A 17363-nucleotide genomic window follows, 5' to 3' on the forward strand; every position below is an offset into this window, starting at 1 on the left:
ATTTCATGTAGTTGGTAAGCCCAACATTCAACTGTGAAACGTTCTGAAACTGAGCCCAGAAAAAGTTGCTGGAGATTGCAAATTTGAGGGTGAACTGCACTGAATGGACAAAAATATCTTCACTACATTATCAGTTTGAAGGAAAAAATTGACAAAAAAAAAATCAGAAGGAAAGATAGCTAAGTACTAGGAATGTGAAATTCTTATTCCAAGATGTGGCTCAATATATATTTTCCAATACAAAAACGGTTCTCCAAACTTTCCACATTATATAATAAAATGTAATATTAAAAAGGCTAGTAAAGGCAGAAAAGATTTATTCTAAAAACTATTTTCACTCTCTGCATTATTTTTTGTTTAAATTGCAAACTGATTAAGCAGACTGTTTCCCACATTCCAGATTTTGTTATTCAGCAGGATAGGAACATAGAATCAGGACACCTTCAAAAACAGCTGTAGAATTCTACTGGAGAAAAACTAAAGATTCATTGGAAATTCACTGCTATATTACCCAATGCTGGCTTCTTAAATCTAATTAATATTTCAAAGTACTGGAGATGAGAACTTCAGATAAACTTAAATGTGGATTCATATGCTGGAATTCCACAAATAGAAAATATACTAGATGCATCAGTGGGCCAGTCAGCATTAAACATCATCTTTTCTATTACTTCTACGAGATCACAGTGCTTCTACCTAAGATTTCCTGTAATACCATCTTGCCACAAGGCAATCTAGAACATATAGTTTAAAATTCTGATACTCCCAGTGAAATAATGGTTGCATATTAAAATTTTAAAAGTATCAGTCTGCTCAATTTACAGACTTCTATAATGTACATTTTCTTTTATTTGTTCACATGATATGGCTGTCATTTGCAGTGCCAGCATTCACTGGTCCTCCCTGGTTGTCCTTGTAAGGTTAAGACTTGGCTTGGAATAACAATAACAATAATCGGAATTGCAATAACAGAAAAAGCCAATGTAACAATGGAGGGCAAAGGTACATCCAGGCAAGAAATAATTCTACATATGCATCTGGCCAAGCCTAAACAAAATCTGTTTTCCAAACTTTCAACTCAGATTAACAATAGCACCATACATTTTATAGGGCCTTTAATGGAATAAAATAATCTCAAAATGCAATTTCACAAAGGCTATCAAGGAAAATTTCACACCATGGCATTAGATCTGGTGACTAAAAGCTTAGTCAAAGCTTAAGGAGTATGTTAAAAAGAGGCAAAATGCTTTAAGGATGGAATTCTAGGGCTTGGGCTTCAGCAGCTGAAGTAACGGCCAGCACTGGCAAGGGAATGAAAATTGGAGAAGAGTCAAGAGGACAGAATCAGAGAAGTTCAGAGAACTCACAACGTCACATTGACAGGAACGGCAAGGCCACAAAGGGAAAGCTGGGATTTTAATAGTATGAGTCATCTCATGATTTTAAGATAAAATATGAGCCAATCTGGATGGGAGAAATGGAGACACAAGAGACTGTAGATGCTGGAATCTGGAGCAAAAAGCAAGCTGCTAGAGGACGTCAATGGGTCAGACAGCATCTGTAGAGGGAAATGGACAGTCGATGCTTCAGTTTGAGACTTTTCCAGGGAGAAAACCGGATTAATATGCAAGATTTTCTTCACCTACCCCTTGATCTGGTTGAGATCTCCATCCCCTCCTCCTCCTCCTCCTCCTCCACCTCCTCTTCCTCCTCTTCTTCTTCCTCCTCTTCTTCCTCCTGTTTAGGCAGGTCCTCAGCCAAACTATACAAATGGAAAAGAGAGACCGACGGCTTTAAACAAAAAATTGCAAAAAAAACAATCATAGCATTATGCATGACAACATGGCAATAGCATTTTGGCAAAAACTTACATTTCACTCAAATACCATGCAAAGTATGCTTCCCCAAAATCCTCAACTTGAAGCCTGCAGATCTGCAGGTAACCCAGTACAAAAAGAAACTTAAGGCTGACTCTCTGTGGCTTATATTTAATAAAACAGAGATGCTTCACTTTCCATTTGTCCAATCTCTCACACTAACAAGACATAGCCCTGGAATCTTCAATAGATCAATTCTCATCCTGTTTTTGAAATTCCCCTCCCAATCTCAAACTTGGAGAGTTTCTACAGGGATGGACAAGGTTGTGAGTACTCTTCCAATTTTGACCTTGTGTGCATCTCTGATTTCTTCCACTCTGCCAATCCATATGCAATGAAACCTATTTCATCTGTCGAGATCCGAAGCTCTAGAATCCCTCACAGCTTTGTAACCTGCTCCCTAGACACTCTTTAAAACCTACCCCTTTTCACCAAGCATTTCACCTATATTAACAACTCTTTAAGAAGAGTGATGCCATTGGATAACCTGCTCTTGGGCAGGGCCTTGGGACACCTTGCTACCTTGAAAACACAATACAAATGCAATAAGATACATCGATTATATACCCCAAATGGTGCTGGCTGCTTCCTTAGAACTAAATTCCATACAATAATTAAGTTATATTGGTCATACGTTGTTGGCATCTTACCAGTCTTGGTTAGAGAAATGCTCAAATTTTTAATGCTATGACATTCAGGTCCTCCCCAGGTTACGAAGTTCTGACTTATGTACAGCCTACACATACAAACAAGCATTTGGTGGGACCGGCGGGATGGATTTGCCAGCTGCTGCAGGGCTGCAGCCATCTTCTGCTGCCTGGGAATCCGGTTTGCAGTTGCACTTCCGACTTGCAAACTGTCTGGGTTACGAACAGTTCACAGGAACAAAACCCTGCCATAACCTGGGGAGGACCTGTACAACTCCATGGTTATACCCAGTTCCTCATAATTGGCTTCAATAATTTTCAATGCATTTTAGATGTACTCAATGATTAACTATTTTCTCTTTAAATGTTCAACAAGGACATGGCAGTTTCAGGTTAACATCCCGATCACTTGAAAACATGCTCATATTGAATTCATACCTCAGCACAAGCTAGGGCTTTCAGAAGAAAAAGGGAAAATCCCAGGATATAGGAAGTGGAAAAAATGAGAAAGACAGTGACTAAGGAATGGACTATAAAATTGGCTGCGAGGTTCTTGTGTAGCAGGCCGTGGCATTTTTATTTTTCTTGTAATTGTTCTTTATCAAATAATTTTTACTCAATCACAATTTACACCATATGAATAATCAAAGTCACCACAACGATAATTAACTAGCCCTCTGGCAAAACTGAAAAAACCCGTCTGGTGCTCTCAGGTTTTCCAGTTATACTGAGTTACAAAATATCCCGTTTGCTGTATTAAAAAAAACATGAGGAACTGTTCTCTACAAAATGATGTAATGGGACAGTTTATAGATTTAGACCTTAAATTTAAAAAAATGTCAGTGCAAAATAAGAAATCAGAAGAGACTTTGAATGTAATTTATAATTATCAACACTTTAAAACCCCTTGACATTAGTCAGGTTCAAGGGAAAGAAAAGCCTGCAGTCTTATTTGGATGGGTGAGGGAAGCAGATGTGACAACCAGATGTAGATCTCAACATTCAATTCACCATATTCCCTCAACTGTATATTCTGTGCCCCTACAGTGAATGGTTGGTAAAGTAAGTGAATTAGGCAAATCAACTAAACCTCATATCTGTAGGTCTGATCTTGTTTTTTTTTATTTTGATTTTGAATGAAACAGAAAACCTGCAATGACCTATTGGCCACAGAATTACTTCCTTACGCAGTGATACTGAGCAAGGTCTATGTTCACGTTACATAATTTGTGATGAAAGCAAATTGATAGTAACTGCACCATGCATTCAGCAGATGAGTATATGGCAACATTATTTTGTAGCAGGGATCCCTGGATGTTTACTGCTTAATAATCATATCTATAATATCTTATGTGCCCACACAACCTCAAATGGGCAAGTGCATTTATGGTTTCATTATGAAATGATTCAACGTGAAAGAATTCTTGATGCACATTGTGTCTACCCAGCACTGCCTATTCCATGTAGCCATAAAACTATCCCCAGTTCATCAGCTAATTGTCCCTTGGTTTTAGAGATACTGAATATCTATGAGTATTTCTATTTTATCTAATCAGATTGCCATGGAAATAATTTTCCCCCTAATGTATTGGGTTTTTAAATATGAAACAGAAATCCTGTTTGCAGTGAGTAACTCAGCTGCTCTGCATGCACCATTATCAACCATTTACTTGCCCTGAGTGCACAATGTTTACAATATGCAGAGTCTAAAAATGGAACCTGGCACAGTCAGTCTGCTCCTATCTGTGCCTAAAATGGTGGCACTCTCCATAATCACTTCGGCATTTGTCAAGCCTGCAAACCTGTACCATAGACTTACTTCTGTCTTAAATGGTTCTATTAATCAAAAGATAGTAACTGTATCTGACAGCACTGCAAAACAACCACTAAGCTGCATGCAGCCAACACTTAATTCAGGAAATATTTCACACAGAACAAAAACAAAGTCTAAAGAACGTTTCACTGGTATTAAATGCCAGTTTGAACCTTAAAGAAAATACCCTTTGCTGTAAACTGAAGGCATGTAAAATGCATTTTGTTCTATACAGCTCAGCAAATATAGCCCAAAACCTTAAAATACGACATAAAAGACGATTGTGGGATTGAAATATTTACAGAGAAAGCAGCTCTATTGTAGATACAGCAATGGGAGGCTTGCTCAAACTGGTTTGAACCAGCTTTTTACCTTGGGCATGACATCTGCTTCTCCTAGACACTGAATTACATCATTATTTTAATCAATTTAAAACAATTTTGCTTTGTGTCTTTGCTATAGCATTTATAACAACAAAATTATGTAGAATAGAGCTGAATGCACATCCCAAGAGGGTTCTGGGCATAAGAAGTCAATGCACTGGGCTGTCTGTTCTTGTCTCACAGCTTGTACAGCATATCCCATCAACACCAAATATAAACTGTTAACAAAACAGAAGAAATTGCTCCTTTTTAGCCGTGTAGTGTATGTTACATAAATGACAGAGTATCACACCTTTTAACTGTTAAAAATATATAAAGTTCTTCAGCTTGGCTGAAATTACCTTGTTGTTGGTGGAACAAAGATGGAGGAAATTTCCAGAAGGCCTTTCTGAGTCCAGCTACTGCGATTGTCAATCTTTAACATATTCTGTGCTGCTATTGGCTAAATGCTGCATGGTGAGCTATGATTGGCTTGCAGTGAAAAGCTGTACAGCTGCTGCTACCTTGTTACAGACAGCATCTTTCTGCATTGCAGCCTAGATTATAAGAAACAGGAAAGTATCTGTACAGCTGACTAACAGATACACAGAGATTTTGGGGGAGCGGAAGAGAAATTTAAGCATGCCAAAAAAAATAACTGAACTGTTTACATCCATTCAGGGCACAGCATTGATATGGTTCCTACAATTATGATGGTCTTGTTCTTCTATGTAGGCCCTTTCAGCACAGCCATGTTTATACTCTACAGCAAATACTGACAAAAGAAGATCGAGGTAGGTCCTGTCGATGGATGCAGTTCTCCAGGTCATTGTACAGGAGCTGAGATCACCATTGTAAAGGGTATCCCTTCTGCAATAACTTAATTTTGGGAGTATAGGGGGTGTCATGCAGAGAATAAGTATGATATCACTGCTACATTTTAATCTAACTTGGCAAGATGTTTATATTTAGAGCATCAGGCCTTGTATTTGTGGATGAGTATCAGAATGCACCATTAAGTTTGTATGTTGTATATCCAAATGCTTGTCCCAGTTAATAATCAAACCAATGTCCAAAAGGTTTCCAACTAACGCTTTCTAAAGCTTACTCATTTGATAGATGGGTTAAGGAAAACATCAAAACATCTAATTTTTGAAGGGAGAACTACTTGTGTCTCTCATTGAGTTACCTTTCCAACCCCTCAGCAGATTTTACCAAGTTCCTGTTATGGAAAAAAGGTCGCCATCTTGTACAATAGCTTTGAAACTCAACAAATGTGGTGCTCTTGGTTGCTCAGTTTATTCTGTTTCCTCACAAATCGAGTTCCACAGCCCTCCCCCACCTTCTGCTGCTGACTGCCTGCACAGGTCTCACTTGAATCTGGATCATGTTACAATGAATACACATTGCCAGGGAGAGCTGTTTGGCACACACTCATTGTCTTGTCCCCGAGTCAGTCTGACAAACAGAGAGACTTAATAATGTGTAACACCTCATGTCCTCCTTTCCTCCTACACTATTTGACATTTTAAAAAAACTCCATAATCCCCACTTCCTGATCTAGCTGATGCAATATAGCCATTCAAATATCTTTTTTGGCCACTTACACAACGTCAGCAGTATATGTTTGTCAGCAAGCAGACTGGCTGTCAGATCACAACCATTAATCAAATATGTATGCAGCAGTATCATAACCCAGGAAAGTTCCATTGCTATTTGGGAAATACAGAAAATTCTGCACACATTGTTGGAGCGGACACATTACAAACCTCGCACTTGAAAAATCTACAAATTAGAAGTAAGAAATTTCACCCTTTTAAAACACAAGTGTGTCACAGCTGATTGTTTTTGAGGGGAGACAGCTAGAAACGAAGAGAAGTGGACCACTGGAAATAGGAAGTTGTTTCAGAATAACTAAAAACACAAATATTTAAAGAAGCTTGTTGTATTGTGGACAAAGGTAGCAATGCAATGTAGTTTTGGGAGGAAAAACAGACAAGAGACTAAAGTTAAACTGAGGGTACAAGGAGGAATCATCATTATCATAATTCAACATGAAAAACTTGTACTTGTACAGTGGTTTTAATCACCTTCTGAGGAATGTTATGAAACGAAATTTAACACCGAGCCACATAAGCAGTTACAAGAGTAGATCAAAAGCTTGGTGATGGAGATAGGTTTTAAGGAGCATACCCGAAAGGACAAATGAGAGGCAAGTAGGGAATTTCAGGTTTAGACAACTGAAGTCACGGCTGCCAATGGTAGAATGACTGAGTTCGGGAATGATCAAAATGCCAGAATCAGAGGAATGCTGACATCTCACAGGATTGCAAGACTCAATGACACATAGTTAAAGCAACAGTAAGTGAAGCACAGAATGGGAGAAGATTCACAGACAGGATTGAGAGTATTCGAAGAAAGTAGCAGTGGTGTTGAGGATCTTACAAATGATTTCATCATTGCAGAAGATGCCAAAAAATACAAGTAAGGGATGCATGGGAAAGGATCCAGAATGTAGTTCAAATTAATTGTCCATTTGACTTACCTCCTAGCTTGTCAAAAACTTTTTATTATCATCTAAAAGGTATAATTTAGAAATGGCATTGACATACTCTTCACTTACCCGGATGATTGTGCTCCAACAATATTGGAGAAGTTCATCATCGCCAACCAGGACAAAGTTACCCATTTCACTGGTGCCCCACACACCATCTTGCAAATCCATTCCATTTAATTATCGTACACATTGACTACTGTGCATACTCTAAAACTTCCTCGACAGACCTCCCAAACCTGTGATCTCTACCTCGAAAGAGGAGGGCAGTAGATACACAAAAACAGCACTACCTCCAAGTCACACACCATTCAGACTTGGGTAATACGTTTTCATTCTTCCATTGTTGCTGGGTGAAACGAAAGAAAAATCCCAAAACATCCAACCAAATTGCACCACGCGAGTACCTTCACCACAAGTATTGCAGCAGTTCAAGCTAACAGCTCACCAGCACTTTCTCAAGGATGATAAATACTGGCCTTTACAGCAGTATCAACACTCATGAATGAATATCAATTTCCGTAAAGGATACATGTGAGGATGCAAACATTGGTGCATTTTGGGTAGGAAACAAAAATCAATCCCAAATGGAATGAGCGCATGAACAAGAGCAGACTCAGATTAAAAGGTAGAAACATAAAGAGCAAAATTCCAGAAATGTAAAGCATGGGTCTTGATAAGAAACAGAGTTCAGCTTAACATTGAACAGAATGTCAAGGTTGTGGAGGCAAACAGGAAGTCAAAGCCAGAGGCACAAAGCTGTCACAAGAGATGCAGCAACTCACACAATACTAATCACAAAGATGTTATTCATGAATTTAAGCTGGGAGGTCAGTACAATTACAAAATGATATAAAGGATTCAAAAATAGCTTAAAAAAAGAAGTTTTAACATCGTAAAAATGTCCCTGCGTGCTTTATTGCCCCAAGTGGCCATGTCAAACAAAATATGACATAACCACTGGAGAAGATTTTTTATTAATTCATACATAGGATTTAATATGACAGATGTGAGAGACAGTAAAGACAGAAAGGATGTGCGTAGAAAGGAAATTCAGGAAAACAGCACTCAGATACCTGAAATCATGATGTCATTAGTTGAGCAAATAAAATCAGAGATACAAAAGAACCTGAATTGCAACAGCATAGAACTAATAGACCTTTAGGTCTGACAGAAGTTGCAAGGATAATGAAGTACAAAACCATTGAGGGATTGCAAATACAAGGATTTTGAGAATTAAGGTATTGCTGGACCAAAGACCAATGGAATCACAAGCACAATAATGTTCAGTAAATGGGATTTGATGCAAGTTAGTATATTGGCATCAGACTTACAGAAGCTTAGGAGACTGGTCAGGAAAGCATTGAAGTAATCAAGCTTGGAAGTAGTAAAGACATGGATAAGGGTTCCAGCAGCAGATGACCAGAGTCAGGTGTGCAGTAGAGGTGGAAGCAGTTCATTTTGATTACTGAGAGAATATGAGAAGTTTAGTTTGGAGTCAAATTAGTTCAATGGTAACCAGTGAGAGTTGGAATCACTGGCAACAATGGCTTTGATCTTCCTAATATTCCACTTCTTCAGGGTTGGATCTCAAAAGGAAACCATGATAAATCAGGAACACTGCAGGAATTGAGAGAGATTATGATGGGCCCAGCTGTTACCAATGTACACATTGAGCCCAATTCCTTTTCAGATGATGTCACCAAAGATTGCATGGCGGTGAGATGATAAGCAGCCAATAATAAGTTCTAGAGCAACTTATTATTCAGGTGTAACAATGCAGGAGTGTGAAGATAGGCCATAGTAGGTGACTCTATGCTTATGGCTGGAGAGAGAAGAATGGAACCATCCATGGACGAATACACACAACTGGCTGACAGAGAAGCAGCACTTGGAGGCTGAAACACATCAAAAGGAATGGATATTTGTGATGCTGAATCACATCAGAAGCCAAATGTCATTTAGATAAGCGCTATATCAGGGCTATGGAAGAAAAAACATAACTAAAGTTGTTCAATCATGGATTTTCATGAAGGATGGACAAAAATGTGGGAGGTGGGTATTTATGACAAAGTAGCAATGTTATTGCAGTAGGCAGAATGAAATTCTTATTGATGAAACTGCAACAATGTACACCTACCAGCACTAACACACAACTCAGCATTCTAAGTGTGCATACTAAGCTAATACTTGCAGCTATTGCATTGTGGCACATGTTAAATTTTATATTTTTCAGACACGTACATAGTGAGTGGTTAAGATCTTCAGATCTGGAATGCACTGCTGAGCTAGCAGTGTAGACAGTCTTAATTTTAAGCATTCAAATGGGAATATTTATCTGAAAGAAAATAATTTGCAGGTCTTTGGGGAAAGGGCAGGGAAATGGAACTGGCAAGATTGCTCTTGCTTAGAACTGGTTCAGATTCTACGGGACAAATGGCCTCCTTCCATGCTGTAACCTGTAATTCAGGAAAGAGCCTTAACCCATTCTCACTTGGATATAATCCAACTCTGGTTACTAGATAGCAATAAAGTTCAGGGGCCCAAGATGGAAGAATAAAGAAGCCTAATTTAGTGCCACACTGCTGCTCAACTGAGATTGACTACCTCAGCAAACACCAGGAACGGAACTTGCAGAACTCTTCTGGACTCAGTGGGCCTACTCTACATCAATCTGCACATGCATTAGCTCAGTGAGCAGTGCAAAACAAGGTGCAAGAAAGTGAAACAATATTGGTTAACCAAAAATAAAATTAAACCTTCTTCTTTATCAGCTATTTCTTTATTGATCATCAACACTGTAAAAACAATTTTAAAAAAGTAATTCACAGTATCTTGACTTACCACAAATCAATTCACATCTTGACGTAGCTCACAATATATACTTCCTTTGTGCACACTATAGTTAGGGTTGAAGAAACATAAAATACGAGATGGTGGCAAATAAAAATTGCCAGTTCCCCAGTTCTTAATCTAATTTTCAATCAGTTGTAAAATCAAATGAAACAGAGCACATTTTAGCTGGTAAGCGGAAAGAATGGTGCAGACCAATTCGCGGGAAACTGTTTCACCATCATTCCACTCAGCTGGTAAACATCTGCTGTATCTTCCTTCCTTGCAACATAACACTGTAAAAGTAGTTAAATCCTTCAATTCTTGGCCAGTAACTCCAGTTATTTAAAAAAAAGAGGCTGGAAGCACAGCACACATTGGCTGTAAAGTGCCATGAAGCAGCCAGCTACGTGGTTCTCTCCACGATTTTCCACACTGATTATTCCTGAGTGCAGCTATACCGCTTCAGGGACAAACATTTTTTTCAATCTTCCCATCCTTGCCCATCCCCCACCATCCCAGGGTCAGGGGTTGGGAGGGGAAAGAAGCAAGAGAGAGAAATAAAAGAGTCAAGTCATTAGTGTGATCTACTTCAGCATCTCAGCTTTCAATTCACAATGATGTTTGCCTGTGCAGCTAATGCAAAGAAGGCCAGGGTAAATAAGTAACAAGATATTTCCTTTTTGTAAAACAAAGGTTTTATAATTCTGTATCATAAGGCTTTGCACTCCTAAAAACAGGCTTCAGTGATTATTGTGATTACAATTAATTAAAATTAGCAAGTGGGAAATGAATGTAAAATGTAGATTTATTTTGCTGCAATAGGCATGTACATTTACACTTCACTATCAGGGGTACCAAGGCTACCCAACTTCCATTTGGACCAGATTTTAGCGTGGTGTAGCTGGTATACAACTTCACCTCAGATTTAGAAGTGTCTGAATTCAACTGCCACTCCCGAAGATCTGGAGGACAAAATGAGGGACTGACACTCCAATCCAGATAGCCATCACCAAGAGAGGCGACACCTTTCAGAAGAAATTTTAAGACCCCATCTGATTTGTCAGGTGGATGCAAACGATCCTGTGGCACTATTCAGAAGAGGTGGGGTGTCATCCCCAATGTCTTGAATAATTTCCCTCAAACTAAAAAAAATAACAGATTATCGGGACACCAACACAATGCTATTCATGGGAACATACAGAGGGTGAATTTGTTGCTGCATAACTACCACACTTCAAATCTTCTTTGCTGACTCTAAAATGCTTTGGGATATTGTGAAAAGCACTAAATAATTCAAGTCTTATTGGAGGTAAAAATATGGCATATTTAAAAATGTAAAAATTAGAAGGAAACTGCAACCTCACTGTAGAAATAATCTTCCCATCTGGATGCCCACAATATCAATCTCATTCCATAAGAATGAAAACTTGATGAGGGAAGAACAGGAAAGTGCTCAGAGGTAAGAAATAATGGTGACATGCAGGGTGGATGTTTATAAGCCAGAACTTCCTAATCAGTAAAGCAAGTTCCTGAAAAAATAAAATCCTCAATTATTCAAACTACAGTAACAAAACAAAAAATTGGTGCAGTAATGCAAAATTTGATTGACAGATGGAGGAGCATTAACTATTCCCATAAAAATCATTCTGTGCTATTAAGCATATGAATTAAACGTGTTCATCTCTTCAAATAGTTCATTCATGAGCTTCTGAATGCACATGTATGTGACTCAGCACGTCTGTCTTTCTTGCACAAAAGGTATTCAGTATCACATACAGGTATAACCTCTTCTTCTGAAAGCAGCCTGGTTCTGGACTGTACACATCATACATACAGTATTATCCACCTCTGATATGATTTCAGAATTTCAGGGCACGAGTCCCTTTTCCATGCTCACCCACTAACACTTCCCCTATGTAATTTGCCATTTTGTCTTGACACTAAAAAGAGATATGATGAACTATATTGTCAGAGGAGCAGATCTGATTTTAAGTGTAACAGTACAATTTGTATCCTACCTTCTTAGTGACGAGGGTGATCTTGTTTGCAATTCAAACTAGCTATAGCCTGCCTTGATTCCCTGTAGGGCAGTAGCCTGCTTCTGTACTGCTTCTTCTATTTGCCCACCAACAGGCATGTGACTCTGCTACACAATAGGGCAAGGACCTTCTGTTAAAGAGAAGGCCACTATAATTGATTAGTGAGGATCAAAACTCTGTGAACCAGAAGTCAATTCTCCCTTCTTAAGGAATATTTATAATAACACAGATGATTACACTTTAAACAGAGTCAGTACTGAACAAGATGGCACTAACATGTGACCAAGGGAAGCAAAAAGTAAAAACTCTGTCACTGTAACTACTAAAACTACTGGGACTGCTAGTTTTTATAACAGTGAGACCATAAAAGTAAATGGAAACAATCTTTAACACTTTAAAAGTACATAAAAGAAACTGTTTGCTGCTTACCTCTGTGGTTGCATTGTACTGTAACACAGGGTTAAGTCAATACTTAAAAAAACATGGTGGACAGTAACCCAGTAGTCAGAGAAGGGCTTGGCACATAAGCTTGATGATCTGTCAGTCTCCAAAGTATCTCAAATGCAATTGGACGAGCTTCTTTACCAGCATATAAAATTGAAGCTGATTGGCTCATACACTTCCTGAATGGTTACTTCTGCACAGCATTTGCAGACAGACACCATTCTGTGAAAAGAATTTAAATTCAAAGCTTGGCTCAGTTTCAGAAGCAGAAAGCAAAGATATCAAAGAAGCCAACTCATATCAAACTGTTGTTTAATTCTAGACAGCTAGGAATGTCCTGTTGTACTGTGGCAGCTCATTTTAACAGATTAGCTTACTGTTATTGTCCTTTTCCCTGAATGTAAAATGACAAGAACTGCATTTTGTAAATAAAAGAATTTCCCTGTGTTAGTCAAATAACTGTGAATGCTCCAATGTCTCAAGCTGTTTAAAAAAAATACCAACAGCACAAAGTTATCAGCGAAAGACAACTTTTTCCAATAATGTAACTATATTAGAAATGGAAGGCATTTGTTAAAACAAAATGCAGTATTGCAATACACAGTCAACATCTTGAATTTATATGGCCCTTTTAACAGAGAAAAACACCCCAAGGTGCTTTTACAGAGGTGAAATTAAAAGAAGAATGGATGCTGAACCAAAGAAGGCCACATTGAGGGCCCTGATGTGGTAGACTCTGAGGGGATGTTTCCTCTTGTGGGTTATTTGGAGCTAAGGGATGAAGTTTCAACATAAAGAATCAATGATTAAAGATGGAAATGAGGAGAAGCTTCTCTCAGAAGGTTGGGAACCTTTGGAATTCTCTTCCCTGGAGAACTGTTGAAGTGGAGTCATAGAATATGTTCAAGGCTGAAACAAATATATTTTTGGAAAGTAACGGAGAAGGGGGTCGGGGAAACAGGCAGGAAACTCAATTTGCAGCCATGATCAAATCAATCATGATCTTATTGACTGGCAGAGCAGGCCCAAGGGGTGGTAAGGCCAACTCTTGTTCCTGTTTCTTACACTGTGTAAGTCGGAATCAGGATCCAAATCAGATTTATTACCACTGATTTCTATGATGCAAAATTTGTTGTTTTGCAGCAGCAGCAGTACAGTGCAAAGATACAAAATTACTATAAATTACAAAAATAAATAAATAGTGCAAAGAAAAGGAATTACAGGGTAGCGTTCGTGGCTTTCATGGATCATTCAGAAATCTGATGGCGGAGGGGAAGAAGCTGTTCCTGAATCATTGAGTGCGAGTCTTCAGGTTCCTATACCTCCTCCCCAAAGGTAGTAATGAGAAGAAGGCATGCCTTGGATGGTGATGGATGCCTCATTCTTGAAGCATCACCTCTTGAAGATGTCCCCGATGGTGGGGAGAGTTGTGCCTGTGATGGAGCTGGCTGAGTCTACAACCCTCTGCGGCCTCTTGCGATCCTGCACATTGGAGCCTCCATACCACGCTGTGATGCAACTAGTCAGAATGCCCTCCACCATACATCTATAGAAATTTGTAAGAGTCTTTTGTGACATACCCAATCTCCTCAAACTCCTAATGAAGTAGAGCCACTGGCATGCCTTCTTTGTGATTGCATCAATATGTTAGGCCCAGGATAGATCCTCCAAGATGTTGATGTCCAGGAGCTGCTCACCCATTCCACTGCTGACCCCTCAAATTCGACTGGCGTGTGTACTCCTGGCTTCCTCTTCCTGAAATCCACAATCAATTCCTTGGTCTTGATGACGTTGAGTGCAAGGTTGTTGTTGCAACACCACTCAGCCAGCCGATCTATCTCACTCCTGTACGCCTCCTCATTGCCATCTGAGATTCTACCAACAACAGTGGTGTCGTCGGTGAAGTTATAGGTGGCACTTGAGCTGTGCTTAGCCACACAGTCAGGAGTGTAGAGAGAGTAGAGCAGTGGGCTAAGCATGCATCCTTGAAGTGCACCTGTGTTGATTGTCAGTGAAGAGGAGATATTACTACCGATCCACACTGACTGTGGTCTCCAAATAAGGAAGTCAAGGATCCATTTGCAGAAGGAAGTACAGAGGCCCAGGTTTGGAAGCTTGTTGATTAGTACTGAGGGGATGATAGTGTTGAACACCGAGCTGTAATCGATAAACAGCACCCTGACGTATGTTTTCCTGTTGTCCAGGTGCTCCAGTGGAGAGCCAGAAAAATTGTGTCTGCTATAGAGCTGTCTTAAGGAACATCAAAGAAAATGGTGGCATAGGTGAGACAGGAAAATTGAGGGATGCAATTCCAGTGCCCAGACAGTTGAAAACAAATATGTTGGAATGGGAGTCAGTAGAATGAAACGTTCACAAAAAGAAACAAGGTCTTTAAGGGTATAGAACATAACAAAAGGAGTTGACAATGCAGTCCCTCTTATCTGCTCTGCCATTTAATAAGATCCTGGTTGATACTTTACCTCAGTGCCACATTCCCACACTAAACCCATTTCCCTTGATTTCCTTATTGTTTAAGAATCCATCAGTTCCTGTCTTGGATATAATCAGTGTCTGAGCTTCTGCAGCCCAGCGATGGAGAATTCCAAAAGATTCACCACCCTCCAGTGAAGAAATTTCTTCTCATCTCTTGTCACTGTAACACCACCGCCTTTCAATTTATTACCATTCAAAAAGCATTGCGTGTTTCCTTTTTCTTTCCGGCAAAGTAGAAGAACTCATTATATTCCAAGGCATGAACTCAGCCATTACTTAATCTGTCTGGATCCCACTGAAAGATCCTCCAGCAGCCCATTCTATCACCTAGCTTAGTAACGTCAGAAAACATGGATATATTTGATCCCCTATCCACAATGATATCTTTCATATTTCATTACTGCACAGAAAGAGGCCTTTCAGCTCATTCACTCAATGCTCTATCTCAGAGCAATCCCATCAATCTCATTTCCCTGTAACCTATTCTCTCTCAGATGTCCATTAACATCCCTGCGGTTCTCTTGACCACCCATCTAAACTAGGGGTAATTTACAGTAGCCAATTAACCTACCAACTAGCATGTAGAGTCATAGAGCACTACAGCATAGAAACAGGCCCTTTGGCCCATCAAGTCCATGCCAACCTGATATTCTGCCTAGTGCCATCTACTTGCACCTGGACCATATCCCTCCAAACCCCTCCCATCCATGTACCTATCCAAAACTCTCTTAAATGTTACAATTGAACCCGCGTCTACCACATCTTAAAGAAAGTGATGGCATAGGAGGACATGTCTTTTGGATGTGGGAGAAAACCCGGACACACAGGGAAATCCCATAAGGTCACAAGGAGAATATGCAAACTCCACACTGAGAGCACTGGAGCTCAGGAGGGAGCTCAGGTCACTGAAGCTGTGAGGTAGCAGCACTCCCTGCTTCGCCATTGTGCCGCACCTTTCATTTCAGTTCATAAACTCTTGGGTGGTACCTTATTGGATGCATTCCGAAATACCAAATGCACAGAATCGACTGGTTTCCTCTTGTATCTTCTGCTACTTACACCTCAAAAAACTTTAACATATTCGACAAATGTGATCTCCCTTTCATAAATCCATGCCGACTCTGTTCAACCCTATAATTATTTTTATAGGTCCCCTGTTATCCCTTCCTTCGTAATAGATTTCCCCATTTTCCCCATTACAATTTTCAATGTGTGGTACTGCAGGACCAGGAACCAGCTGAGGTCAGCAAGGACAGAGGTAATGAAAGAAGCTAGGTACTTCATGGTAATGGATAAGGTGAAGTTTACAGTCAGGCAGGATGCCAAGTAAGCCAGCAAAGCATTGCAATAATTAATTCTGAAGCTAATAAGCCGTGGATGAGGGTTTGACTAGCAGATGAGCAGAGCTGAATGAAGAGACAGTTAACGCTAAGAGAGGTTAAGGTAGGTGATGTTTGTGGGGGAGAGGTACAAGGCAGAAATAGTGTGCTGAGATTACGAAATGTCTGATGGTGTTTAAGATTGGGAAAGGAATTGTTGACAGATATATTATGTTTCTGCCAAGGAGTAAAAATAGTTCTTCATCTTTCTAATGTTCAACTGAATGAAATTGCAGGTTAATCATGACCACACATTAGTGCACTGACAAGAGTTGGTCCATGTCATTGAACAATTTTGGTCTGGCACAGAATGAGACCGTGAAAGCAGGAAGCCAGAAATGGCAGTGCAAAGTTGGCAAAGATCTCATTGATGGAGATACTCTGGCTAAAATCACGTGGCATGGGATTGAACCAAACAAAAGCAATTTCATTAAGCAGGGGCAATGGAGGAAAGGAACTAGAAGAGAAAGATACCGATGAGTGTGTGTGTGTGTGTGTGTGTGTGTGTGTGTGTGTGTGTGTGTGTGTGTGTGTGTGTGTGTGTGTGTGTGTGTGTGGGCGCGCGCACACGTGTTGTCATGGAGAGGAAATCATTTGAAATGTTATCTAGCCAAATAGATGGATGATCAACAGGTTACTCGGAACAGTCTATCAGAACAAAGAATGCGATACTGGAACGTATCTCAACTGGATTTTCTGGAACACAATAAAAACATAAGAAGTAGGCCATCCAACTCCTCATGCCTGTTCCACCACTCAGACATGTCATGACTAAACTTTTATCTCAGTACCACTTTGCCGCACTAACCCCATATCCCTTCATTCCCTCAATATCTAACAAAAAATTATCGATCAGCAACATGATGATGACATTTTGCAGCTGATTGCCTTCTAGTAAAAGCCGGATAGGGGAAATAGGA

The 17363-nt window shown here is 39.6% G+C and overlaps 1 protein-coding gene across 12 annotated transcripts in view; it reads right to left on the bottom strand.

Moving 5' to 3' along the window:
• The window catches only part of zmynd8 (zinc finger, MYND-type containing 8), a 77168-nt gene extending 64531 nt beyond the window's left edge, over window positions 1-12637 (bottom strand). For 9 of the 12 annotated variants that reach the window (XM_052030989.1, XM_052030999.1, XM_052030994.1 and 6 more), the window contains exons 1-2: window positions 12557-12603; window positions 1647-1762 (exon numbers count right to left, since the gene is read on the bottom strand). In XM_052030989.1, the coding sequence (XP_051886949.1) occupies window positions 1647-1762; window positions 12557-12570 (130 nt within the window). In that variant the 5' untranslated portion in view covers window positions 12571-12603. Of the gene's footprint in view, window positions 1-1646; window positions 1763-8587; window positions 8605-10097; window positions 10430-12556 lie in introns of those variants that run through there. The other 3 variants (XM_052031000.1, XM_052030995.1, XM_052030996.1) reach the window with 3 other exon arrangements.
• Window positions 12638-17363: the final 4726 nt, after the last annotated feature.

The sequence above is a fragment of the Pristis pectinata genome, chromosome 16 (genome assembly GCF_009764475.1).
Source record: "Pristis pectinata isolate sPriPec2 chromosome 16, sPriPec2.1.pri, whole genome shotgun sequence".
NCBI lineage: Eukaryota > Metazoa > Chordata > Chondrichthyes > Rhinopristiformes > Pristidae > Pristis > Pristis pectinata.